This window comes from Triticum aestivum, chromosome 7D (genome assembly GCF_018294505.1).
Source record: "Triticum aestivum cultivar Chinese Spring chromosome 7D, IWGSC CS RefSeq v2.1, whole genome shotgun sequence".
Taxonomy (NCBI): Eukaryota; Viridiplantae; Streptophyta; class Magnoliopsida; order Poales; family Poaceae; genus Triticum; species Triticum aestivum.
In genome coordinates, this window is record NC_057814.1 from 229,947,429 (window position 1) to 229,975,423 (window position 27,995).

General features: G+C 52.1%; 2 protein-coding genes across 4 annotated transcripts; both read left to right on the forward strand.

Moving 5' to 3' along the window:
- Nucleotides 1-19,227: 19,227 nt before the first annotated feature.
- Nucleotides 19,228-22,018, forward strand: LOC123168482 (EEF1A lysine methyltransferase 4). Of its 3 annotated transcripts, none has more exons than XM_044586371.1 (9): nt 19,228-19,595; nt 20,637-20,750; nt 20,837-20,905; nt 21,007-21,026; nt 21,101-21,153; nt 21,232-21,262; nt 21,346-21,424; nt 21,561-21,691; nt 21,785-22,018. In XM_044586371.1, the coding sequence occupies exons 1-9, from the start codon at nt 19,424-19,426 to the stop codon at nt 21,839-21,841; spliced, it is 726 nt and encodes a 241-aa protein (XP_044442306.1). In that variant the 5' UTR covers nt 19,228-19,423; the 3' UTR covers nt 21,842-22,018. The 3 variants fall into 3 exon arrangements, with proteins under 3 accessions (XP_044442306.1, XP_044442304.1, XP_044442305.1); XM_044586369.1 differs by having other exon boundaries at nt 19,255-19,595; nt 21,543-21,691; XM_044586370.1 differs by having other exon boundaries at nt 19,257-19,595; nt 21,558-21,691.
- A 2,178-nt stretch (nt 22,019-24,196) lies between these two features.
- LOC123166124 (uncharacterized) lies at nt 24,197-27,376 on the forward strand. The gene is made up of 9 exons (XM_044583890.1): nt 24,197-24,491; nt 24,992-25,198; nt 25,282-25,384; nt 25,477-25,556; nt 25,646-25,723; nt 26,248-26,339; nt 26,495-26,606; nt 26,728-26,853; nt 26,953-27,376. The coding sequence occupies exons 1-9, from the start codon at nt 24,318-24,320 to the stop codon at nt 27,052-27,054; spliced, it is 1,074 nt and encodes a 357-aa protein (XP_044439825.1). The 5' UTR covers nt 24,197-24,317; the 3' UTR covers nt 27,055-27,376.
- Nucleotides 27,377-27,995: the final 619 nt, after the last annotated feature.

Below are 27,995 nucleotides of genomic sequence, written 5' to 3' on the forward strand. Positions count from 1 at the left end.
CTTGACCTTGGGCATCACTTGGTGGTTCATCACCATCTTGAGGTTGATCTTGCCCTTGATCTTGTTCATTTGGTTGAGGGCCTTCACTTTGTTCTTCGGAAGCGTGTGGGTCTTGAGTTGGTGATGGTTCCACTTGAGTGGAACATTGTCCTTCTCCTTCAACCACAAGGGGTTCCTCAATGGGTAGGATATAACCAACACCCATTCTTCTTATGGCTTGGGGAGGAATTTCATCACCTACATCATAAGTACCACTTTGCTCCACTTGGGAGCCGTTATTCTCATCAAACTCCACGTTACACGTCTCCTCAATAAGTCCCGTCGACTTATTAAGGACACGGTAAGCATGAGAGTTTGTAGCATAACCAACAAATATGCCCTCATGAGCTCTAGCCTCAAATTTAGACAAACGAACACCTTTCTTGAGAATGAAACACTTACACCCGAACACCCAGAAGTACTTGAGAGTTGGGCTTGTTACCGGTGAGTATCTCATATGGAGTCTTGTTCAAGCCTTTGCGGAGGTAGAGCCGATTGGATGCATGACAAGCGGTGTTGATGGCTTCGGCCCAAAAGTTGTATGGAGACTTGAACTCCGCCATCATGGTCCTTACCGCATCCATCAACGTCCGGTTCTTCCTCTCCGCTACACCCTTTTGTTGAGGGGTGTAAGGTGCGGAATATTGATGCTTGATCCCCTCATCACTAAGAAACTCATCCAAGGTGTAGTTCTTGAACTCGGTGCCGTTGTCACTTCTTATTGTCAAGATCTTTGTATTGTGTTGACGTTGAGCTTCATTTGCAAAGTCAATGACGGTTTGTTGGGTCTCACTCTTCCTCTTGAAGAAGTATACCCAAGTGTATCTTGAGTAGTCATCCACAATCACCAAGCAATACTTTCTACCCCCAAGACTATTAAAGGATGGAGGCCCAAAGAGATCCAAGTGAAGGAGCTCCAAAGGCCTCTTCGAGTAGATGATAGTCGTGGGAGGGTGAGCCTTCTCATGTAACTTTCCTTCGATACAGGCACTACAAGCACGATCTTTGGCAAAACTAACATTTGTTAGTCCACGGACATGGTCCCCCTTGAGAAGACTTTGCAAAGATCTCATATTGACATGGGATAAACAGCGATGCCAAAGCCATCCCACGTCAACTTTAGCCATTAGGCATGTCGCCGTCTTAGTGGGTCGCTTCGAGAAGTTAATCACATAAAGACCGTTCTCGACATGCCCAACAAAGGCTACTTTAAGAGTCTTGCTCCACAAGAGGGCCACGGTATCAATATCAAAGAAAGTGGCAAAGCCCATGAGAGCAAGTTGACGAACGTTAAGTAAATTGTATGCAAGGGACTCAACAAGCATGACTTTCTCGATCGTGAGATCATGAGAAATGACAACCTTGCCGAGACCCAATACCTTAGAAGATGAGGCATCACCCCACTCTACATTGGTGGGCATAGATGAAATCTTGTGCACGTCCACCATCAAGTCCTTGCTTCCGGTCATATGATTTGTGGCTCCGCTATCGAGAACCATGATCCCCCACCGGAAGCAAACACCTACAAGAGATCAATGCTTGGTTTTAGGTACCCATTTTGTAATGGGTCCTTTGATGTTAGTAACAAGGGTCTTAGGAACCCAAATAGACCATTCAATGTACTCATAAGGAGAACCAACAAATTTAGCATAAACATGTCCATCACTAGCACGACATAACACATAAGAAGGGTTAAAGTTGCCGGCTTTGTTGGAAGGAGTGGCATTGCCCTTCTTGACACCACCACCCTTCTCATTGTTCTTCTTCTCCTTAGGAGCACCCTCTCCCTCCTTCACAAACGTTTGCTTGAGAGGAGGAGGTCGTTTGGCCTTGTCATTCTTCTTCTTGTTCTTGGACTTGGGTGCAAACCCAATTCCCTCCTTGCCCACCACTTCCTTTTGAGTGCTCAAAAGGTCGTTGAGATTCTTCTCACCTTGTATGCAAGACACAAGGCCTTTCTCAAGTTGCTCCTTCAACTTTGCATTCTCCTCCACAAGGTGCACATGCTCACAACATGGGTTAGTAGCATTTTCATTATCAATTAACACCATATGAGGAAAAGTGGATTTTTCCTTGGTTAGCTTCACTTGGAGTTGATCATGAGACTCTTTGAGGTTAGCATGAGCACCCTTCAAGGCCTTGTGAGCCTTGTCAAGTATATCAAACTCCTCCTTGAGTCTAGCAAGATCAACCTCAAGTTTGGCCTTCTCAGAATTGAGCACACGAGATACAACAAGAGCATGATCAAGATCTTTCTTTAATTTAGCATGCTCATCATTGTGTGACTCCTCAAGAGCCAAACGATGACCACGCTTTTCCTCAAGCGCATTAGAGAGATCCGATATCTCATCAGCATAGTCACGACTATGCCCTTCCATCTTAGAGATGGTGTCTTCATGAGCCTCGATCATGTCATTGGCTTCACCAAGTTGTTCCAAGAGAGCAACAAAGTGCTTCTTGGATTTACCCTCGAGCTTACTCATAAAAGACTCAAATTCACTTTCTTCCTCATTAGACCCTTCACTTTCATCAATGCAATCCGTCAAAGAGGGATTAGTAGTGATGGTAGTTTTGACGTTGGGGGTTACCTTGTTGGTGGCTTTATCCATGAGGCACTTGGCGGTGATGTTCTCGTTGGGTGAGTCGAAGAGGGACACCCGTGGAGTTGTTGCAATGGCAACGGAGGCCATGGCAACCGTCTCACCGTCTTCATCATCATCATCCTCCTCATTGTACTCTTCTTGTGCCACCAACCCCTTGGGAGGAGTCTTCTTGGTGAAGTTGTTCTTGTTGGGGAAGGACTTGGCCTTGTCTTTTTGGATGAGCTTGCCACTGTTGTCTTCTCTTTTCTCATAAGGGCACTTCGCAACAAAGTGGCTCACATTTCCACAATTATAGCATGTCCTCACACGTTGCTTGCCCTTGGCGCCACTTGAGTTGTTCTTGTTGAAGTTGGGCCTTGAGTTCTTCTTGCTCCAAAATTGCCTTGAAGCGAGAGCCATGTGCTCATGATAGGCATATTTTGTATCTTCGGGGTTATTCTCCTCTTCTTCCTCTTCATCCTCTTCTTCCACACTAGTCTTGGCCTTCAACGCAAGGTTGGGCTTCTTCGCGTGTTGAGAATGCAACACCGCATTGTCGGCGGTCTTGTCCAAGATCTTCATTGCCACAAACTCATCCAACACTTCACTTGAGGACAAGGTGTGGAAGTCCTGCCTTTGACGGATGATGGAAGACATGGCCTTATGGTAAGGCATCATGGCCTTGAGAAACTTGCGCTTGATCCAATTGTCATCCGTATCCTTGCTCCCATGATCTCGGAGTGAGACCACGAGAGTGGTTAATCTCCGGTAAAGCTCACGAGGTTCTTCATCTTCATTCATTGCAAACTCATCGGCTTCATCTTGAACCACTTCATAGTTGGAGCGTTGAATGCTTACACTTCCCTTGTAAATGGAAACAACATGTTGCCATGCTTCCTTGGTCATGGTGAAAGGTCAATATCCTCGGGAGGGATGGCCTCTTGGAGAATGCAAAGAGTGGACTCGTTGAATTGATGGTCAGCGGCTTCTCTAGGAGTGAAGTTGCTTGGGTCATGTGGGTAGATACTTTGCTCAATAATTCTCCAAAGGTTAGTAGAACTATGATTTAAATGACATTTAAAGCAATAGGCCCAAGAGGCAAAATCCTCATTTTTCACAAGCTTAGGAGGAGGACCAACATGATTCAAATGAGTGGAAGGAACCGGTCCTCCATAAGTAAGAGGAGGTTCAACATGGGAAAAGATGCCATTTCCACTTCTACCACTAGATAAAGGAACTTTGTCACTAGTAGCTTCGCCCTTGTCGGAGTTAGCAACCATCACCTTGTTAGCGGGATCACCCACCTTCATAGGTGCGATGGATAATTTAAGGCCTTCTAGAAACTTATTGAACATGCCTTCAACCTCGGTCGTCATGGAGGTTTTCAATGTGTCCAAAGCCGCATTGAAATCCTCACGAGAGACCGAGGATCCCCCATCGGCCGTAGATAATGACGAAATGACACCGGGGTGCTCCTCCCCACCATCTACGGTGTCAACCATACTCTTCGGACGACAAAGTCCTTAATAAAGAGACGAGGCTCTGATACCAATTGAAAGGATCGATATAGTTGACTAGAGGGGGTGAATAGGCAACTAACAATTTTTAGCTTTTCTTTACCAAATTAAACTTTGCATCAAAGTAGGTTGTCTAGAGATGTAACTAGGTGAGCAACCTATATGATGCACAAGAACAAGCACATGAGCAAGCAATGGATACAACACAAAATGAGCTTGCACAAGTAAAGGTGAGAGATAACCAATAGCGGAGCCGGTGGAGACGAGGATGTGTTACCGAAGCCTTCCCTTTGAGGGGAAGTACGTCTCCGTTGGAGCGGTGTGGAGGCACAATGCTCCCCAAGAAGCCACTAGGGCCACCATATTCTCCTCACGCCCTCACACAATGCGAGATGCCGTGATTCCACTATTGGTGCCCTTGAAGGCGGCGACCGAACCTTTACAAACAAGGTTGGGGCTATCTCCACAACTCAATTGGAGGCTCCCAACGATACCACAGAGCTTCACCACAATGGAATATGGCTCTGAGGTGACCTCAACCGTCTAGGGTGCTCAAACACCCAAGAGTAACAAGATCCGCAAGGGATTAGTGGGGGGAATCAAATTTCTCTTGGTGGAAGTGTAGATCAGGGCCTTCTCAACCAATCCCTAAAGAATCAACAAGTTTGATTGGCTAGGGAGAGAGATCGGGCGAAAATGAGCTTTGGAGCAACAATGGAGCTTGGGGGAAAATAGGTAGGTCAACTTGGAGAAGAAGACCTCCTTTTATAGTGGGAAACCAATCCAACCGTTACCCCCCATTCAGCTCGCACAGAGCGGTACTACCGCTGGGGGTAGCGATACTACTGCTGGGCGCTCCCCCACACGGTACTGCCGTGTAGACAGAAGAAAACCAGAGGCGGGGCGAGATCTAGACCCAGGGTGGTACTAGCAGCGGTGGTAGGGGCGGTACTACCGCTTGAGAGTGCTACTACCGCCTCTACTGCCGCTGCCAGTGCCGCACAACCCGGCACAAGAGGTGACACTTTTGAGTCGAGGCAGTGGTAGCACATCACTTCAGCGGCACTACGGTTGGGAGTCCCCAGGCGGTACTACCGCTGGACAGCGGTACTGCCGCCTGTGACTCTTGAGTGGTACTTCCGCTGGGAGCTGCAGTACTACCGCTGGGGCCAAAACAAGCTCACAGAAGAGGCAATGAAAAATCCTCCATTGAAGCGGGAAGGATCAGTGGGTGCAAATGAGATTTGTACGTGTATAATCCACCCTCAACTTTCCAATGCGGACCCCCTCTTGATAGTACAGTGACTCCTATGAATCAAGTCCACCAAAACCGAAACGAAAGAAACTACACCGTCTTCACTTAAAACTCCGAGGGGAAGGAATCGTCTCGTGCCAATGAATGAATCTCTGAAATACTCAATGCACACGATTAGTCCGCAAAAGCATTGTCAGCAATCACCAAAACTACTTAGAGAGAGACATGCCTTAACAGGGATCTATCATAGTCCTTTCTATAAGTAAGAGTGTCGAACCCAATAAGGAGCAGAAGGAAATGACAAGCGGTTTCAGCAAGGTATTTTCTGCAAGCACTGAAATTATCGGTAACAGATAGTTTTGTGATAAGATATTTCGTAACGGGTAACAAGTAACAAGTGTAACTAAAGTGCAGCAAAGTGGCCCAATCCTATTTGTAGCAAAGGACAAGCCTGGACAAACTCTTATGTAAAGCAAAGCGCTCCCGAGGACACATGGGAATTACTGTCAAGTTAGTTTTCATCATGCTCATATGATTCGCGTTCGTTACTTTGATAATTTGATATGTGGGTGGACCAGTGCTTGGGTGCTGTCCTACTTGGACAAGCCTCCAACTTATGATTAACCCCTCTCACAAGCATCCACAACTATGAAAGAAGAATTAAGATAAATCTAACCATAGCATGAAACATGTGGATCCAAATCAGCCCCTTACAAAGCAACGCATAAACTAGGGTTTAAGCTTCTGTCACTCTAGCAACCCATCATCTACTTATTACTTCCCAATGCCTTCCCCTAGGCCCAAATCATGGTGAAGTGACATGTAGTCGACGTTCACATAACACCACTAGAGGAAGACAACATACAACATCAAAATATCGAATGAATACCAAATTCACATGATTACTTATAACAAGACTTATCCCATGTCCTCAGGGACAAACGTAACTACTCACAATGCATATTCATGTTCATAATCACAGGGGTAATAAATATCATTAAGGATCTAAACATATGATCTTCCACCGAATAAACCAAGTAGCATCAATTACAAGGAGTAGTCAACACTACTAGCAACCCACATGTACCAATATGAGGTTTTGAGACAAAGATCGGATACAAGAGATGAACTAGGGTTTGAGAGGAGATGGTGCTGGTGAAGATGTTGTTGGAGATTGACCCCCTCTCGATGAGAGGATCGTTGGTGATGATGATGGCTTCGATTTCCCCCTCCGGGAGGGAAGTTTCCCTCGCAGAACAGCTCCGCCGGAGCCCTAGATTACTTATGCCCAGGTTCCGCCTTGAGACGGTGGCGCTTCGTCCCAAAAGCTTCCTTATGACATTTTTAGGTCAAAACCCTCCATATAGCAGAAGATGGGCACCAGAGACCTGACATGGGGCCCACAAAACCTAGGGGCACGCCCAGGGGGGTAGGGCGCGCCCCCCCAGGCTTGTGGCCACCTGGTGGGTCCCCTCTGGTATTTTCTTCGCCCAATATTTTTATATATTCCAAAATAATTCTCCGTAAATAAGTCACCACGGGTATTCATAGCAAGACATACATCAAGTGCTCTCAAATCCATAAAAGTATTCAATCGGACAAAAAGAAATCTCAAAGGGCAATTCATCACAACAAGATAGAGAGGGAGAAACACCATATGATCCAACTATATTAACAAAGCTCGCGATACATCAAGATCGTGCTGTCGGCGTTCTGGGAACGGGGGTCCCCAGGCTTGCCTGCATGCGGCCGGCAGCGTGGCTAAGTCAGCAGGCCGTACGGCCCATCTTCATCAACAAGGCATCCAAGACCCTCGCGAGGGGCCAAGCCTCGCGAGGCGGACGACGCAAGACCTCCTCAGGAGTGGCCTAGTCAGGCAGGCTCACGAGGAGCGGAGATATCAAGGCGGGGCAAACCTCACGAGGCTCTCGTGACGTAGCCATGACGATCGACACCAGGCGGGCGCCAGCGCGCGCAGCATCCTTGTTTCCTCTTTAGTGCTAAGGAGGCCAGCGCAGGCGAGGTGTACAGAGGCATCAGGCAAAGGTTGCTATATCGGTGCAATGAGACCAAGACCAGGAGGACGTCAAGGCGGAGGTCATCGTGGAGCCCAAGACGGCGTCACCACCAGAGACTTTCGCAGGCGAAGACCACTTTTGTCAGGATAGCTTGTACTAGCTGTCCCCCTTCAAATTTGCCCACCGTTGTTGGCTCCCTTCCCGCTCAATATTTGGGAAGAGGACCAGGGCCTATATAAGTAGAGCTAGCCACCACAGTAGGGGCATCGAGCAGTTCACCTAGCTCTCACCCGCCAAGACACCAAGCACAAGAACACCTCAACCTCAGGAGGCTGTTCTTTCCCTTGTACTGTTCATCATCAGCCCAAGAGGCAATCCACCACCACCACACTGGAGTAGGGTATTACACCACAACGGAGGCCCGAACCAGTATAAATCTCGTGTCTCTTTGTGTTGCGAGTTCATCGAGTTCGTCCGCGAGATCTTAGCGAGCTAGAGCGTAGATCGGTAGGAGGGAAAGACTTCGCGCGCACCCCAGTGTTCGAACCTTAAGGGTTTGCCGGAACCCCACATCTAACATTTGGCGCGCCAGGTAGGGGTGCGCCGTAGCTTCCCTTCCATCAGTTCGTCGCTCCGTCGCTCCGTCGTCTCCATGGCAGACACTCGCCGTGCTCGAGCTGAGCGTCGGGCTGCCCTCACCGCCCGCGTTGCTCAGACGGCTCCCATCGGCGGGCCACCTCGTCGTTCTCCGTCTCCCGCCGCCAACGCTGCCACTGGCCCGGCGGGGAATGAGCAGCAGGCGTCCTCGCTGCACCCTTTGGTGCGGCAGGACGGCCGCGCCGCCACTCCATCGCTGATCCTGGCCGGTTCTTCGTCTCACGCTCGTCACGCTCCCATGGAGGCACGGGCCGCACTCCTCGCCGCAAACGAACTCCTGCGCTACCGCCCCGTTGACGACCTCTACGAGGAGTGGCTCGACCGCGTCGCTGAGCTCGTCCGCGCCGCAGGGGGCTCCCCGGTGCCGTCCCTCTCTCTACCTCACCCTTAGCCAGCCACGGGCGATGAGGCTCATGGCGCGCCTCCACCACCTCTGCCCCAAGACGGTGCCTTGGCACCAAGGCGCGCGGCCCCACGGCGTGATCCGCCACGCCCGATGCCCGTGCGCGAAGAAAGAAGCTGCCAGGAAATCCCTCGGCCGCGAGAAGTTGCGCCCGCGCTTCCCGCGCCGCCCGCAGCGGCGCCGCGTGGACCTCGCCAAGACCAAGCTCCACCTCCAAAGCGGGCCCCAGCAACCACGGCTGGCTGCCGCGCCTTCACCCCCGAGCTGCGTAGCGTCGCTTGGCCAGGCAAGTTCAAGCCGGATCTGCCTCCTCGCTACGACGGCACCACCAACCCCGCGGAGTTCCTGCAGCTCTACGAGCTGAGCATCGAAGCAGCCAACGGCGATGAGAGTCATGGCGAACTGGTTTCCCATGGCTCTCAAGGATGGAGCCCGCTCCTGGCTCCTGAACCTGCAGCACGGCTCGATCTCCTCCTGGGACGAGATGCGCGACCGCTTCGTCGCCAACTTCCAGGGCACTCGCGACCGCCTGCCGGCCGCAGGTGACCTGCGCCGCATCAAGCAACAACTAGGAGAGACCCTCCAGAAGTACATCCAGTGCTTCAACAACACCCGCCTCAAGATCCCCAAGGTCACGGACGAGGCCATCATCTCCGCGTTCTCCGACGGCGTCTGTGACGTCAAAATGAAGGAAGAGCTCGCTATCCATGAGGAGCTCTGCACATCTTAGGAGCTGTTCAACCTGGCAACCAAGTGCGCAAGAGCTGAGGAGGGGCGTCTCTCCCTTCTCGAGCTGCCAGCTGCAGGAGCAGAGGAGAAGAAAGCCAAGGCCAAGGACGTGAAGCGCAAGGAAGCAGCAGTACTGGCAGTGGAGCCCGACACCAAGCGGGGCAGAGATCAGCCCGAGTCATCCAAGAACGACCGACCGTTCTGCGCCTTCCACAACCTGAACACCCACAACACCAGCGACTGTCAAGAGCTCAGAGCCATACGAGAAGGACGCTTTGGTCGACGCCCCGAGCGCAGCGACCGGGGCTACGGCCGTGGAGGAGGACGTGGAGGCGGACGCTGGAACGACCGTGGCCCGCACCACGAGTGGCGCGACAGGCCTCATGAGGACCGCTGGCAGGACCATCCTCGCGAGGGGGCCTGGAGGGACCAGCCTCGTGAGGATCGCCCCAAGGTAACACCAGTCTTCCCCCGCTGCCGCCACCAAGAAGGAACGACGACCACCATCAGGACGAGGGGGCTGGGGGATTCCAGGAGCCGCGTGCAATTGCCTGCATCTTGGGCGGCGCCCAGGCCCCAGCCTCTCAGGGCATCTTCAAACAGTTTGCTCGCGAGGTGAACGCGGTGCTCCCCAAGCTCGAAGCCACGCGCCCGATCAAGTGGTCCCAATGCGCCATCACTTTCAACTCGGCAGATCAGCTCAAGTGCACGGCGACCGCCGGCGCCCTCCCGATGTTGTGTTCCCCAGTCATCAACAATGTGCAGGTTACCGAGACCCTCATCGACGGCGGCGCAGGGCTCAACGTCCTGTCCGTCAGCATGTTCGACAACCTCCAAGTGCCATACGAGCAGCTCCAGCCTACCAAACCTTTCTTAGGAGTGACCAACGGTTCCACCACACCGATAGGGCAAGTCCGCCTGCTTGTCACCTTCGGAGAACGCAAGAACTACCGCACCGAGCTCATCGACTTCGACGTCGCGCACATCCGCCTGCCGTACAACGCCATCCTCGGGTATCCGGCCCTGGCCAAGTTCATGGCAGTCACCCACCATGGCTACAACGTCCTCAAGATGCCAGGAAGCGAAGGAATCATCACGGTCCCGTGTGAAGAGAGAGATGCGGTGTGCTCCCTTGAGCGCGCCTTCCAAGCTGCAGCAATCGACGACCCCGACAGCAGAAGTGAGGGCCCTCTGGAGGCCATCCCCAAGAAGAAGAAGAAGTTGCGCCACGCAGGACCTCAGGAGGATGGCGACGCAGCAGGAGCCTCATCAGGATCAGCGTCCGTCCCAGGGACGCCTCCCTCCATCGCATAGGAAGGCGCGCCCGGCGCCCTCCTTGGACAGGGCTCGAGGGCTCTCTTCTGGAGGGCCTCAGACCTTGCCAACCTCACGAGGGAGGCGTTTGGGCACCACTTGGAGGCGTGCTTCGCGGCACATGTCCCTCAGGAGAGCACAAGGCAAGGAGTGCCCACCACTTAGGAGTTCATCACCAAGACCACTCAGGAACTGCAAGACGCAAGAGCCATGCGCGGTGACAGCCGCTCACGAGGCGCGGCTCCCCATCCTGGCGAGGATGCTGGGCTGCGTGTCTGCATCGACGTCCTCGGGCTCAACAGGGCCGCATCTCAGGAGCGCTTCTGGCCTTCGCGTGTGGGCCGCTGCGAGGGCCCGCCACACAGCTACGTTTGCATGCCCTTCGGCTTGCCGAGCGTGGCGTCAGCCTATCAGCGCAACATGCGGCGTGTCCTGGCGGCTCAGGAGGCCAGGTACCACGCCGTCCTGGAGGAAATGGAGACGGTCTTCAGGGAACCTCCCGAGCCCCCAGAGCCTCCCGAGGGTCAGGGCTCCGGTGGCTCATGAGGAGTCATTTCTTCGATGCACGCCTTCAGCTGCACCAACTCTACTTCGTCTACAGAACCAGGTGACATCTTCCAAGCTCGTTTAGCTGAGCGCCCCTCGGGCTGCATTATTCCCAGGCCGCGTGGGTCTGTCCCTGCGGCATGTATCCCTTTTGCTTATGTATTTAGCCTACCTTGCTGGGGGCGCCCCTCGGGCTGCATCATCCCCAAGCCGCTCGGGCCGGACCCAGTGGCATGTATCTTCCTGCATTTACCCAAGTTGATTGCTTTCCATGCTTAACCTGCTTACGGTTATCGCCTGCTCGATCGCCACCCGCCACGGGTCCGTTCACCCTGTGCAATTCGCTTGCGCGTTAAATGGGGGGCTCCTGAGCATCGCGACTCAGGAGCTCTTACTGGCTCTCCAGCCCTCACCCCCTGGCCTTGACCATGGCATCGCGACCTGGCATACCAGCGGCGGCTGAGCTCGCTCGAGGGCCGGGACCTGAGGACGTAGAGTGCTTGCACCTAACCGCCTTGCAGGAACACACAGTCACCAAGACTCAAGACCAGGCGCAACCCGCCTTGAGGTAGGGCCTCGTGAGTCCCGCACTGGCTCACGAGTGCCCAGATACACCTCGCAGCCCTGCCGTGCAAGCCACATGTCAGGGCGGGGCTGTACACGCCCCGGGGGCTCCTCCCCGAGGGGGCCCCCATCCCACGCACAAGTGGAAGCACCATGCTCCGCGCTGGCCGTCAACACTGCCGAGGAGCGGCTATGCCCGTGCACAAGCGGAAGCACTATGCTCCGCGCTGGTGATAAACAACTGAGGGCGGCCCCACGGTCGTACCAACCTTAGGGGGCCCAGAGCTTAGCGTCCAGCCTCACCGCAACGCCTCCCCTCGGGAGAGCCGCGTGAGGGGGCTGGGCACGGGGGCTGCGCTCGGGTCGCACCCAAGCAGACGTCACCCAACCAGGTCTCCCGGACCTGGGCGTCGCGCGCCCCTCCCAAGGCCTCGGCGAGGGCAGGTATGGAAATTGTTTGCACGTCAAGGGGGACTCCTGAGCATCGCGACTCAGGAGCCTAACTGGTCACGTAGCCCCTCACTCCTTGGTCCATCCTGGTCCCCGGTCGGCCCAATGGCGGTTGAGGTATGCGCGGGGCCGGGCTCTGCCGATGTAGAACATAAATCTATCCTCGCGAACTCTCCCTATAAGCTGTTTGCGCATCAAGGGGGACTCCTGAGCATCGCGACTCAGGAGCCTAACTGGTCACGTAGCCCCTCACTCCTTGGTCCGCCCTGGTCTCCGGTCAGCCCAATGGCGGTTGAGGTATGCGCGGGGCCGGGCTCTGCCGACGCAGAACGCATAGCAAATAGGAAGGAAATCGCAAAATCTCGAAGCAAATATTACAAACACATTGTTCTCACGATACCAAATGAAAAGTCTAAACGCCTCCACGAGGCCCAATGCATGTTGCAGGAACAAAACAGGAGAATAGCCGCAGGTCACCCCTGGACGCCGCCATCACCTGCGGAAGGTGCCACTTCTTGAGCAACGTTGTCTTCACCTTCACCACCAGCTGCAGGATCGGCGACATCGCCGGACAGAGGAGCGGAGACAAAGCCGCGGAACTTCTTCAGCAAAGCCTCCACCTGACCTTGCACGGCTGCGGCAGCGGCCTCGTATTGATCTTCATCCACAGGCTCCAGCAGCCCATCAAGACAAGCGCTGGGGTCGCGAAGGTGCAGGTGGCCGAAGACACGGGTCAATGCAGCTGAAGACAAGACGCGAGCTTCCACCTCCGCCATGGGACCAACGCCATCAACGAGTTCCTCGAGCGCCTTCACCAAGAGAGGAAGCAGCCGGGCGGGGCCGTCCTCATCGGTGGCCAGCGATTTCTCCAGGCCGTGCTCATAGAGCGTCTTCAGTGCCTTGCGGGATCTCTCCTCGAGGTCGGCAAAGGCCGCGCGGTCTTCGGTCAGGACTCGCGCCTTGGCGTTGAGATCGGCCTCCCTCGCCATCGCCTTCCGCTCCAGCTCTTCCAACCGATTGTGCTCGGCGGCCTGCGTCCTCCCCAACTCCGCCAGCTCAGCATCACGGTTCTTGATGGCGTCCTCCCGAGCCTTCATTTCCTCCTCCTTCGCTTGATGGCAGCGCGTTTCTTCGGCGTGCTTGTCGCGCAGGCTCTGCAACTCGTCCTCCAGCACCTGGCAGCGGTCACGGGCGGCCTTGGCGTCTTTCAATGCCGCCTCACGATCGGCCGCGGGTTGGCGGCACTCTGTTTCTCCTTCTCAGAAGCCGCAGCGGCCTAGCCCAGCGCCGCGCGAACAGCCAAGTCGGAGTGGAGCCAGCCTGAGGCCAGCTTCAGGCGCCCGGCCACAAGGCGTGGGTCCGCTCTCAGGAGATCCGCCTGCAGCCGGGTCATCTCCGAAAGAGCACGTTCCAGAGCAGCAGCAGGAGCAGAAGAACCTGGGAGTGGAGGTGCGGCAGTTGGAAGAAGCGACATCGTCACCAGGGCTTGGGAGATCGCGGGTTCCGGAGCAGCTGGGACCTCATCAGCCGCGCCAGGCGCCGGTAGTTCCGGAGCCAGCGGGGCCATGGGGGCTGATTCCATGCGGCGATATTCCTCTTGGCCCCGCGAGGACGACCGGGCTGGGGAGATGCGGGCGCTGCTGCCTCCTTTCTTTGCGGAGGGAGGCACGACCGTCGTATCCTCCTTCCTCTTCTTCGCCGAAGATGTCGGCCTGATCAACCAAGGGCGAGCATCAGGAAATGACGAGTACAAATAGGGACAAGATGAAGCTTAAGACACTTACTGATCCACCGCAACATACTTCCGCTTGGGGAGCTTGAAGCCTGACAGCATCGGGACCTGAGGAGCAGGCGTTTGGGCTCCGGCGGCGCCAAGCGGTGCAGAGGCAGAGCCGGAGCCAGCCCCAGGAGGTGTCGGGACGAAGGCGGCATCGCGAGGCACCAGCGACGACCTTCCCCTCGTCGGGATGAGGGGCTGCTCCCTCTCCCCTTAGCGAGCGTCGGCCTCGGCATCGTCAGGAAGGGCGTGGAGGATCTCGGCCTTACTTAGAGGGGAAGTCTCCCCCACCTCTTCCAGAGTCTTCTCTGAGTCCACCTCCTCTTCCCCGACTCGTCAGAGGACACCTCCACCGGTTTCGGTGCCGCAGGGGCTCCCAGGAGCACCGGCGGCACCATCCCACGCGCGTCAAAGGCCGGCCTGGAGGCGACGAATTCTTCCCGGTCCCTGCGTTGGAACAAGGGAACGAAGGCGCTTGGCGGGTACTCCTGGTTGTCCCCAACTATGAGGCGCAGAACAGCAGCCAGTTCATCGTCAGGCAGGGCCCCGGGCCTCAGGCGGGCCTTGTTTCCCTCTTCTTCAAGCTCCCACAGGGGGCGCGCGTGCGCCTGGAGCGGGGCAACTCGCAACGTCAAGAACTCCCTCAGGAGCATGACCCCCGTCACCTTGGCCGCCCTCGCATTGCCCGGCTTCAAGTCGGTGATCATCTGCCCCAACACTAACGATGCCCGCTCATCGGCGAGCTCCGCCTTGGGCCACCCCCCATTGGAAGAGGGCGCCGCCATTGGCAACGCCAGACGCGGGTCGGCGCGCCTGGCGTCCATCATGACCCATTTGGATCGAATGTTGTCGGCCCTCTTCCCGGTGCTCGAGATCGAGTTGGCCTTGCCGCATGCGATGAAATTAGCGCATCCAGAGATGTGCGTCTCGTTGACACGGAGGAAGAAGAAATGGCGCAGGAGCGCCACGGACGGCATCACGCCCAGGTACGCCTCATAGTAGTAGGCGAAGATGGACAGGAGGAGGACAGAGTTGGGATGGAGGTGCAACGCCTGCAGGCCGTAGTGGTCGAGGACTTCATAAAAGAAATCAGAGAAGGGAGGAACCAACCCGACGACAACGCTGCTCAAGAAGAAGGGGAAGAAGGTGCTTTCCTCGGGCTCCGGCACGTCGGAGGCAAGCCGGAGCCCGGTCTCCCCCCACTCATTGCTCTCACCCGCCGTCAGCAAGCGCACGGAGGCGAGGCTCTTCTCCGTGACGGTGGGCGCCTCAAGGGCCGGCTCGTACCAAGCTGGTGCTGAGGAAGTCTTGACCTTGCGTGGCGCCATGGATTGCGGATGCAGGATGAGATTGGAGCGGATCTGGAGGTAGCGGTGGCGAGGAGCAAGAAAGGGGATCTGGAGCGAGGTGAGGAAGAAGCAATGAAGGCAAGTGCTGCCTGCGCCAGCCTTTTGTCAGGTCAAGCAGTTGCCGAGGCAGCGTGGGGAAGCGGAGACGCCCACGTCCAATCAACTGCCACGCGTCAACCGAGGCCGCAGGCTTTTGGGGCCCGCGGTGCTCCGTACTTGCCCTTGGCTTCGCCGCGAAGCCAAGCCCGAGCGCACCTTGGGCCCGGGGGCTACTATCGGCGTTCTGGGAACGGGGGTCCCCAGACTTGCCTGCCTGCGGCCCGCGGCGTGGCTAAGTCAGCAGGCCGTACGACCCATCTTCATCAACAAGGCATCCAAGACCCTCGCGAGGGGCCAAGCCTCGCGAGGCGGACGACGCAAGACCTCCTCAGGAGTGGCCTAGTCAGGCAGGATCACGAGGAGCGGAGATATCAAGGAGGGGCAAACCTCACGAGGCTCTCGTGACGTGAGCCATGACGATCAACACCAGGCGGGCGCCAGCGCGCGCAGCGTCCTTTTTTCCTCTTTAGTGCTAAGGAGGCCATCGCAGGCGAGGAGTACTGGGGCATCAGGCAAAGGTTGCTATATCGGTGCAACGAGACCAAGACCAGGAGGACGGCAAGGCGGAGGTCATCGTGGAGCCCAAGACGGCGTCACCATCAGAGCCTTTCGCAGGCGAAGACCACTTTTGTCAGGATAGCTTGTACTAGCTGTCCCCCTTCAAATTTGCCCGCCGTTGTTGGCTCCCTTCCCGCTCAATATTTGAGAAGAGGACCAGGGCCTATATAAGTAGAGCTAGCCACCACAGTAGGGGCATCGAGCAGTTCACCTAGCTCTCACCCGCCAAGACACCAAGCACAAGAACACCTCAACCTCATGAGGTTGTTCTTTCCCTTGTACTGTTCATCATCAGCCCAAGAGGCAATCCACCACCACCACACTGGAGTAGGGTATTACACCACAACGGTGGCCCGAACCAGTATAAATCTCGTGTCTCTCTGTGTTGCGAGTTCATCGAGTTCGTCCGCGAGATCTTAGCGAGCTAGAGCGTAGATCGGTAGGAGGGAAAGACTTCGCGCGCACCCCAGTGTTCGAACCTTAAGGGTTTGCCGAAACCCCACATCCGACATGTGCCAACTGAAGAACACGAGAGAGAGAGAGATTAAACACATAGCTACTGGTACAAACCCTCAGCCCCGAGGGTGGACTACTCCCTCCTCATCATGGTGGCCGTCGGGATGATGAAGATGGCCACCGGTGATGATTTCCCCCTCCAGCAGGGTGCCGAAACGGGGTCTAGATTGGTTTTTCGTGGCTACAGAGGCTTGCGGCGGCGGAACTTCTGATCTAGGGTTATTTGTGGGGGTTTCTATATTTATAGGATTTTTGGCGTTGGTTTCACGCGAAGATGGGCCTCGAGGTGAGCATAACCCACCTGGGCGCGCCTAGGCCTCCTGGCACGCCCAGGTATCTTGTGCTTTTCACCTCCTTCACCTTCTGGTACTCCCACGAAGCTTCTAGTGCCTCTTTTATTCCAAAAAAATCGTCAAAAAATTTCGTTGCATTTGGAGAACTTCTATTTCTGCACAAAAAACAACACCACGGTAGTTCTGCTGAAAACAACGTCATTCCGGGTTAGTTCCATGCAAATCATACAAAATCGGTATAAATTGTTGTAAACATGGCATGAATACTTCATAAATTATAGATACGTTCGAGACGTATCAGTCGCCATACGGACGCCTATCGTCGTACGGCTGGGGCGCGTACGAGTCATCCCTTAGAGGGGGCGGGTGTACCCGACGGCGGTCATTGCGGTGTCGCTGAGGAGCAAACCGATCGTGGCCCTGATCCAGGTACTGATCCTGGTGGTGACCTCAATCGTCTCGTTGCGTAGGCGACTGTCTCTCCTTCCTGAGGGCTCCCGGGCTGTGGGCCGACTGGACAGTGTCGGCCCTGACGGATCTGCTATGGATTCTGTTACGCTACTGGGAGACAGCCGAATTCTGCTCTCAGCTGCTTTGAGTAGGGCTCTGATCTGCCAGAGACCTTCCCCTGCCTCCGATTGGGACAAATGGATGGAATCTTCTATCCGAGTGGCAGCCGCCAAATTCTGAATTGGGGTGCGGAATACCTAGTAGTCGCGCTGCGGATCACTCAAGAACAGCTGCCGGTGCTGTCGACTGGAACTGGGTTGTTGCTTTCTGCGCGCGGTCATCGAGCGATTTCTGGAGCTCCTCCAGATGAGCGCCCTCAGCCAAATTGGCCAAACGCACGGCTTCCAAGGCCTGAGCCTCAAGAGTCGTCCCAACGATGGGTGTCCGGAGGGCGTGCTCATTTCTGTGCTGCAACTCTTCCCTTTGCTGAGGGTTGAGGGGTTGAGGATAGTACTCGTCATTGTGACGGCCCCCGCCGCCATCGATGTCACCATGTGACGGGCCATCGACTCCCGCGCCACCACGAGAATACCTGGGCGGGCTGTGCTGGGAGCCGGCCATAAGCACCTCAGAAGCATGATCGCTGCTTTCACACTCGGATGCGTCGTCCAAGTGATCACGCAGGGAGTCAAACAAGTCGAGGATGGACTCGTCGGGTTCGATCGCCGCGATCTACGGGGCCGCCACTTGGAGGGCCACCGCGTGCTTGATCCACCGCTGGAGTCGTGAGCGTCCGGAGTGCTTGCGACGTCGAACAACGGAGCAGCGTGAAGCCGCTGGATCTGTCGACTGACGAAGGAGAACACCGAAGGTACTCGCGCGAAAGTGCGCTGCCCCGCGAACGGGCAGCGCTTCGACGTCCAACGGGGCTTCCTGGAGCCACGCCGAATCATCAGCGACGAAGCTGAGGGCGCCGAGACGGATCTTGTGGCCGAATGATAGCCCGACGTCGGAAACCATGGTGAAGATGAGGAAATTGCAACTACGCCGGAAGTCACTTATAGCTTGCCCCATGGTGGGCGCCAACTGTCGTGGGAATAGGTCTGACAGTAGTGTATGGGGGTACGGATTAGAGGGCAGAGTCTTGCTACGACGCAGTTGTTACACTCAGATTTACGAGTTCAAGCCCCTCGCGGAGGAGGTAACAACCCTATGTCTCGGTGCTCTGGAGCTTGATTGACTGGAGTGTATAGTTTACAAGAGATTGTGAACCCTTGTTATGGAGCTGGGGGTGGCTTATATAGAGTACGCCTGGCCCCTGATGAATGCTCCCATAACTAAGGGTTAGGGGGGGTTAAAGGTGACAGTTACATGTATATTGACTGTTCTTTAAGGCGGTGGACGCACGTCCTGACTGTTGCGATGTTGATGAGACTCTTGGTCTTCTTTGTCTGAGTGGACTCAAGTACTCTGAGTGAGACGAGCTGGTCGAGTGGATTGCTTGTACTCTGAGTGGTTGCTGTCTTTCGAGTGGTTCTCAGGTTGCAGCAATTACGAACGGTAACCTGGCCCTGGGCCTAGTTTCAGTGCATGGTGTCCTTGGGTAGGGTCTGTAGGTCAGACCTGTGACCCTATCGTCAGTATATGTCCTCGTCAAGACCGGCGGCAACATCAAGGGTCGGCTCGTCGTCCATGGCGAGCGTCCGGGAGGGTTTTGGGAAAGTGGAGGGAAATGGTGGTCGCCGTGCCACCGACTAGCGGGGTAGGGGGAGGAGTAGGCGCGTGTCGCGCGCGTCCGTTTTATGTCCGTGTCGAGGCAAATGAGACTCAAATTTGGGCAGGAAATGAGTGGACAGGCGGACGTAAAGCGGACGCGAGTTCGTTTGGATCGGCGCGTTGCGCATTGTGTCGACTTTTCTGTCCGCGACGTAATATAGTGACCCAAACGAACACATGAACGAAATGGGCCGGCGTATTGGAGTTGCTCTTACGCTACTCAAATGGACAAAATTCGGACAAAAACAAACGTCAGTTGCGGGCAGTCGGATCAGCATGATTGAAAATGTTCTCCCCATCGTCTATCGCACTCCGTTTCCGCACGTGCACCAGCGCACCGGGATCGCATCGCACTGCGCGAACCACTCCCAAAGTCCCCACTGGACTCCACCCGCCCTCCCCACCCCGCGGATCCGGAATCCTCCACGAAGTAACGAGTTTCCCCTCCCCTGCCGCCCGGCCGGCGCGCGCGGTCACCATCGTCCATCGATCGAAGCCAGTGCGCGCCCGCGACCAGATCCGAGCGGAGGGATGACGGGGGCGGCGTCGCAGGCGTACGGGGAGGCGTGGTACTGGGACGAGCGGTACCGCAAGGAGCCGGGGCCCTTCGACTGGTACCAGAAGTACCCTGCCCTCGCGCCGCTGCTCCGCCTCTACGTGCGCCCGCACCAGCGCCTCCTCCTCGTCGGATGCGGCAACTCCGGTGAGTAACCTATCTTTGCTCCACTCGCCCATGCACCCTCGGGGCGGGATCGATCAGGGAGGGAGTTTCTCTGGGCACCTTGGTTGACCTGCTCCAGCGTCTCTGGTTGGGATCGCCGGGAGACTATTCACTCGATCGATCAACTGGAGTGCAATGTAGAATGTGTGCTCTACGGAGTCTTTACGTTTTTGTAGAATGAACCGAATGCTGTTAGACACAAAGGTTTCCTCAATCGCACAGCATTTGCTCAATGGTACTCCATCAGTGCGATTACGTGGTAACAATACAATCAAAGCAACTAGTGATGTAGCAAGTCAATATGTTACTTATTACCAATCTGAGACAACCGGCCTCTTGGCCCTGTGCCCCATTACCACTAAAAGCATATGCAAAATATGGTGCGTTGCAGTTCATGGCCCCATGCCTGGCCAAAACATCATGTGCAAAAGTGACATGCGTGTATGGGCGACGGTTGCTTTATCAGTATCAGATCATATGTCAGCAAAAAAGTGAAATGGGGTTGTGTGACAGATCCCCTAGCGACTCCCTTCCCCAAAGCCGGACCCCTTGTAGTCAATGGATACGGAGTACTAGCTAACTTGATTTAATGAACTACTGCTGATATGGAAATTTATGTACCACATTTCCTTTTATCAAATTTTGATAATATTTTGGTCCTAGTTGAGAGTTGTTGAAGCATCCTGGCCTCCTGGATCCATTTAGGTGCACCGTCTTGGGTTCATGAAAACTTACTGTCTGATAATTAGCATGGAATTGGGGAGTTACACAGTCCATTCTCATTTTTTATTGTCTACTACTTATTGTATTGACTGTTAGGCATAGATAATGACGGAATTATTCTTATCCCTTTTGAGACTGGTTGTATTGTTGATTGAGATGTTTTTATCACTAATTTGCTATGCAGTTTCAGACTATATGATTTATTTCTGAATTTAGATGCAGTGGTTATATTATTGCCAGCCTGTTTATTCTTGGTTTAGTTGGAATTATTTGTTTTTAATCTATTTCGATGTTTCACAGTTTTTGGTGAAAACATGGTTCAGGATGGTTACCAGGACGTTGTCAACATTGATATATCGTCTGTGGTGATTGAACAAATGAAGAAGAAATACCATGATAAGCCTCAACTAAAATGTATAATCTTTGTTCCCACCATTCAGACGTTGAATCCCTGCGGAGTATCTATGGCTTACTATTGTATTATTTCCTGCAATTTACAGACACGAAGATGGATGTAAGAAACATGTCAGACTTTGAGTCTGGTTCATTTGATGCTGTTATTGACAAAGGTATTGTTACGATGTAAATGTAATGGTTGCCAGCATTATGGAACATCTATGCATGCGTATGTAACATGCCATTGGGTTCTAAACCATTCTGTTATTTGCAGGAACACTAGATTCTATTATGGTGAGTCAATTGTTGCCAGGATACTCAGATATTCTTCCCATGCCATACTCAGAGCCGTGTTTCTTGTATTGTAGTGCGGCCAAAATTCACAAGAGCATGCAGCGAAGATGCTAGGGGAGGTGAACAGGTAAATAATAGACTGATATTTGTTGTGATATCTCTGTTTATTTGACTATAGCTTTCTATTTGTTTCTTCTATCTGCAGAATCCTCAACGATAAGGGGGTCTACATTATGGTAATTGATAGTATTATTAACATGGTAACTCTGTGGTTTTCTTCTTGTGTCTATAAACTTCTTTGAGCGTCACAATGCTGCAGATCACTTATGGGGATCCAAGTTATCGATTGAATCTTCTGAAGGACCTCCAATTTTGGACAGTAAAGCTTCACGTCATAGGTTAGTGGGTTTTGCCACCGGTTTGACTTAACAATGCCCTACTCTTGACCCTTTTGATCCATTTCTTTTATTTTCTGAAGCTCTAAATAACAGTGTTATCTGTTTTATGGTTTTACATACACAATCGACATAGCAGATAGGTGGGAGAGAAGTTCCAAAAAGACATGGGACCTGACGGAGCCACTGCCTTTACAAGATGATAGTGCATCGATTATCAACCTTCTTGGCCCAAAACCTGATGTTCACTATATTTATGTCTGTATAAAGGTTAGCCGTTGACAAGCTTGTCATAATCATCCGAACTTGCTTCCTGAACTCTTCATATGACTAGTTATTGAATAATCTTACATTGTTATGCAGGAGAACGACAGTGCAAGAGTGGACTTGAAGGCCGAGGTCAATGAAGCAGACAAATGATCACATATTATAACCTTTTTGGATCATCGTGTATAACCAGTGTAGCAAATAATGTAGGGAATACATTTTGTAACTCTTGATTTTTGTCGTTGTTGGCAACAATTTAGCAAAATTACAGCTAAGGATGTTGCTTCTTCGATCATCGAATTTGGAATAGAAATGAATGTGTTGTTTTCATGTCTTTCGATTTTGTGTAGAATTTACTTCCGTGTTCACGGAACATAGGACCCGCTCGGAGTGTGGGAAATCTTAGAGAAAATGATCTAGGTTTTCTACATAAAGAAAAGCCATAATCTTGTGGGACGGGAAAGTATCTGGGGAAATTTGTGGATGTTCACAACATATTGCCTAGAACCCCTAAAAAAATTGAAAACACCTTTCAGAAGTTTTCTTTTTCTGGATGTTCACAACATGTGTTTACAATTTCTAAAAAATTCAAAAGAGAAACTTCAACTTTTTAGGAATTGTCGACACATATGTGGTGAACATTCACAATGTTTTCTGATTTTATTTGAAACTTCTAAATTTGACTTTTGAGAGTTGGGAGCATGGTGTGTCTAAGAGCAACAGCGTCCGTCTGTGGCCCTGTTTGGATCCCTAAGTTAGAGTTAGTTTTAGTTAGTTGGGGCTCAAATAACCCAAAAGTATCCAAACATGATGGGTTAGTTTGTGTTAGTTGGATCTAACCCACCCCAAAAAACTAGCCCACACTAGAGGAGCTTATTTGGGTTAGTTCTCCTGGGCCCACTAGAAAAAAATAAAATAAAAAGTTACCCCTCTCATCCAAATAGTGTCCAAAGTAGTCAAATGATTGAGAAAGAATATTTATTCTCAATCTAACCCTACCATCCAAACAACTCTTTGGTTAGAGTTAGTGGGTTAATTCAAGGTTAGAATCTAACTCTAACCTCTAACTGAGTTAGAGTATTCAAACAGGGCATGTGTCAGCATACAAAAAAAAGTGCCCACAACAGTTCCCATTTTCTGTCCGGTTTGTGTCTGCTCGGACGCATTTCCACCTCAAATTTGGGTCAGATATGGGTCGGAAGCGGACACAAACACGTTCTCTGCATCCACCTCATTCGTCTGTGTCTGGCCTGACTTGTCTGTCATCCACCTCCCCCATTCCATCTCTATTCCTTTTCTTTCCCTTCCCTGGCCCACCACGACCACCAACCCACCCACCCACGCGCCAGCCGGGCAAGAGTTGTGGGACACTCCCTCCGGCGGCCTCCAGCGGCGCGGTGGCGCTTCTCTGGTGCCCTCCAGCGTCGCAGTGGCGGTCGGTTGGATTTGTGCGGAGGCAGGCCCCCGGAGGCGCCCGTCCTCGCAGGAGCTTGTCCCCGCCGGCGCTCGTCCCCGTAGGCGGTCGGTTGGATTTGTGCGGAGGCAGGCCCCCGGAGGCGCCCGTCCTCGCAGGAGCTTGTCCCCGCCGGCGCTCGTCCCCGTAGGCGGTCGGAGGCGCCCGTCCCCGTAGGAGCTCGCCCCGCTGGCGCCCGTTCCCTCAAGCGCTTGTCCCCACAGGCAGGCGACGCTCATCCCGGCCAGCACCCGCAAAAGCCCCCCGCCAGCAGCTCTTGTTGTTGTTTTTTCAAAAGAAAGGCCATGTCCGCTCAAAAATGGGTTGCTCGTGTTGGATTCACAAACCATGTCGCTGTCCATGTCGTGTCCGCTGTCCGTTTTGCCGATCCAAATGGATAAAATGTTAAAAAAAAGGGACACAATTTAGGTCAGTGCGTTGGAGTTGCCTAAGGGCTTCTTTGATTCAAAGGATTCTCAAAGGAATTTTAGAGGATTCTAATCCTTAGGAATTTTTCCTATCTTGGTTGTTTGATTCGTAGGATTGTAAACCATAGGAATTTTTCCATAGGATTCATTTGCACTAGATTTCATAGGAAACATCCCATCCACTCAGACCTCTTTGAAAGAATCCTGCGTTTTTTCTATGCACAATCAAACACTCGTACAATCCTGTAGGATTCAAGACGACATTCCACTCTAACTCCCTGTTTTTTCTATTCCCGCGTTTTGGAAATCCTACGAATCAAAGAGGCCCTAAGTCTTGAAAACACGGGATACTTTCCACTCATGGGATAAGCCTTTGTTACCATTTTGGCGAACCAGTATGCAATTTTCCTTTATTTTCAGAAAAAAAGAACAACCTTTTTTTGACCTAACCGTGCAATTTTTCTTCTGCATCCATCATGATTCAGTTCAGGCATTCAGCCCAGGCAAAGGGGGAAGTGGAAGAATCCCTTAGTGGAACGGATCGACGTCCATCTTCAATCCAACGCCTCCAGATTCGACACGTCTTTTTCTCTTTCCCACCTCCTCCCTAAAAATCCCTCTCCCCCCTTCTCTAGCCGCCTTCCTTCGGCCCCGCAGCTTTTCTCTCTCCTCACCGTCGCGCGTGTGCCCCTCCTTTCTGTCTCTCTCTCCTCCGCGTGCGCTCCCTCACTCTTCTCCCATCCGTCTAATGGAGGCCCTCGCCGGCGCCGCCGCCTCGTCCGCGCTCCTCCCGGCCTTCCCCGCCCACCAGCCTCACTCCCGCGTGGCGCTCCGCGCCCGCCCCTGCGGGCCCATCCGCGCGGCCGGCGGCGGCGGAGGCAAGGACGACGCCGCCAAGCCGAACGGGACCCCCGTCGTCAAGGTAACAAACAGTGCGTGAAAGCTACGTGATGCAGAGTGAGAAGTGACGAAGATTTTGTTCGGGTAGTGGTTGCTCGGAGATGGGTGTGGCAGTGTAGAACATGTTGGGTTTAGGGATTTCTTTCAGATGCGAGGCCCGGGGCCTACCTAGACCTGGGTTGTTCCATTGTGTTGTTATTACTAGGTGACTATTTTCCGAAGCTTGATATCTTTGAACTCGGTCGGGAAGTTTTGTGGATGTCATGAAAATAAACTTCCTTTTGTACCAATCAACTTAAAACTTCCGAATGATAATTAGTTGAAAATCATGTCTATGCATATGGGTTCGCAAAGATATTATTTAGTTTCTTGCTAGATTTTTTAAAGGTGATCCTGTATTTATATTTTGAAACTCAGGAGTGAATCAGGTCATTTTCTTTTAGTTTGCCTTTAATGGGTCACATATCTTTGGTTTGTTTGTACTAAATTGCCTGACAGTCGAAGGTCTAAATTGCCTGACAGTCGAAGGTTGATCCAAGTCAAAATGGAGCTCTCGGTCCGGTCGCAACTGACAAGTCACGCACGACCTCATCAACCAATTCAACTCCCGACTCAAGCGGATCCAGAGCTGGCTTGTTCAGAACCCCTATATCTGGTGGTGTGCAGAGCGCAACTTTTGCCCATGGTTTACCTCCACCGGCTTTGGCTGTTCGCAATTTAATGGAACAGGTAGCTTCTGTTAATTATCTCCTGGCCATTGGGCTATTTTCTAGCCGGCTGGATGCTTATTCCTGTCTTACTGTGCTCACTAGGCGCGATTTGCTCACCTATGCACTGTCATGTCTGGCATGCATCATCGACGTGCTGGATATCCATTTGGTTCACTTGTTGACTTTGCTAATGACTCAATGGGCCGTAAGATAGCTACTTTGGTTACATTTTGGATATAACTTGTACACTCTGTTTGACCTCCTTGGGTAATTATTTTGTGTTGATGTCTTGCGCAGACCCAATATTTTCTCTGTCACCCTTAGCAATCCACACCAGAAACTTGCTCTCTGATCCAAGATGCACACTTGTTGTCCAGGTATGAAGTTTCTCGGCATGTTTTACTGGAAGTATAAATGTTCCTTGCTTGCTAATAATAGGATAACAACACCTAGTCCTTCATTACAGGTACCTGGATGGAGTGGATTGTCTAATGCTCGTGTCACAATATTTGGTGATGTCTACCCTTTGTCAGCTGAACAACAGGTTCCTATTTAGCTGCCTTTGTTGCTTGATAATTGATAGTGCAGTCATCTAGGTAATTACTTTTCTATGGATAATATTTTTGAAAGAAAAATGTAAGGAAACTCCAACAGTATGAATAGGAACCTAAAATACACGTCCATGAGGACTTAAATGGGATTGTACATCCTCTAGAACCCAAGTGAGCTAGCTAGGGTCACTTCCTTTTTCTCTTTCCTATGGATAGCTGGCATGTCAATCATTAAGAATTTGGCTCCTCCCATTGTGTGAAAACCATCTGTGGACTAAGTTTTCAAATTATAAATTCTCTGAGTTAGTAATGTTTGTTGAGGTTGGTTTTTGGTCTTCCCTTTTTTTTGGCTGCACTTTTCTCATGGCATGGGCTGAAAGAGAATAGATGTTCTGTCATGGCTGTTACAGAATACATGATTGATATGCATGACCATTAAGAGTGAATGGAGATTTGTTCTTCCATTTGTGGTTTTAAAAGATTTCATGAACTGACGGTGAATACATGTATCCGCCAGGAATGGGCACATAAGCAATATGTTGCAAAACATCAACAATGGGCGTCTCAACAGTGGGGAAATTTTTACTACTACAGGATGCAGAATATCAGGTCTGTGATTTGATTTGATGAGTTATACTCTTCCATCATTTCAGGTTGATGAATCCATTTATCGTTTACACAGATGCACATCTCTTCTCCCATCCGTTACTCATAGATGCTTGTGTAACTTATGATTTGTCACAAACTATTTGCGATAATCACAGCGACATATATTTTATTGGAGGCTTTGGCACTGTTGCATGGGTAGATGTGAAACAGTATGAAACTATTCAACCTGACAAGATAGCAGTTGACGGCGGCGAACAAAGCTTAAAGGTAAACTATGAATGCCATTATCAGCAGATTAGCTGGATCATCATATTAGTTATGTGCCCGTACATGTAATATGTGAGTACAGTAAAACCTCGACCGCTTTTGATGGATGCTCTGCATGTAGGAGTTGAACGCTATTTTCTCTAAACCACTTAGAGAGTTCATGTCTGCTGAAGGGGAGGTTGACGATGCTGCTCTTATATCCGTAGACAGCAAAGGGATAGACATTCGGGTTCGCCAGGGTGCACAGGTAAACTTTATTCAGATTGCCGTCACTAGTAGAGACGCTATTCTCTGAGGAAGAAAATCTTCTCTCCACTGCCTTCAGTTTGCAATTTATTCTATGCAGTTCAACATCCAGAGACTTGCATTTGATGTACCATACAAGGTGGAGACTCTAGAGGAGGCCAAGAGAGCACTCCATAAGATAATCAAGACAAGCAGCAAATAAGCCGAAGCGCACACGACCTGCACTTGGTTTCACCAGCCCTACAAGCCCTCGCCGTTAGTCGACAAAAATAACCAAGGATATGTAATCTAGCGTACACAGAGGCAAAATAAGATGATTTCTCTTTAATAATGAGAAACTCCCTGGCAAGTCCCCATATAGTGTGTACCCATATGCTTGTATCGCTTGAACTGTAGTGAAGCTATGTTGTGCAGCCTGTGCTTGTGGAAGCCGGACGCTTTTGTCGGACAAGCTAGTTGTTGGTTTCTGTGTCCCGGCATAGTTTATTTTGACTATGATATGAAGCATCAGCATCTGGACTCAACTGGTACAAGTTTGAATGTGCTTGTGATGATTTTGACGCTAAATTGTGAAGTATTTTTCTTGCCATGTCGTTCAGTTGCGTACTCCTGGAACTGGATTTATGGTGCAAAATGCAGGTACTTTTGTGGACGTGCAGTGTTTTTATTTTGGAAACTCGGCCCCATGAGGCCTTATACAATGCAAGGTGCTTAGGGGAGGTGCTTCGAGAAATAAATTAGATTTTTCTTAAGCACCGATACTTATTTGTACAGGATAGACGCTTAATTAGGCATTTCTCGCACTGGTGCTTTAGAAAAACCGCTTTATTTTTCAAAGCACCTCCTAAGAACCTAGCATTGTACAAGGCCTGAGGATCTCGATTTTTAGAAAAGAAGAATAGAGTTGCCCGGTTAATTAGCAGAAAACCGAGTGAAAACTGTTACAACACGCCTGCAAAGAGGGCATTCCGACCGACATGGCACCCACAGGACCCAAGCACACCGTCGAGATTGTCTACAATGTCATCGTCATCACCTCTCCTCCAGCAAGCGACTCCGACTTCGATGCCGCCGACCCTTTCGAACGAACGAGCCATGGAACCACCTTTACTCCAGCAAGCGACTCCAACTTTGAAGCTGCCG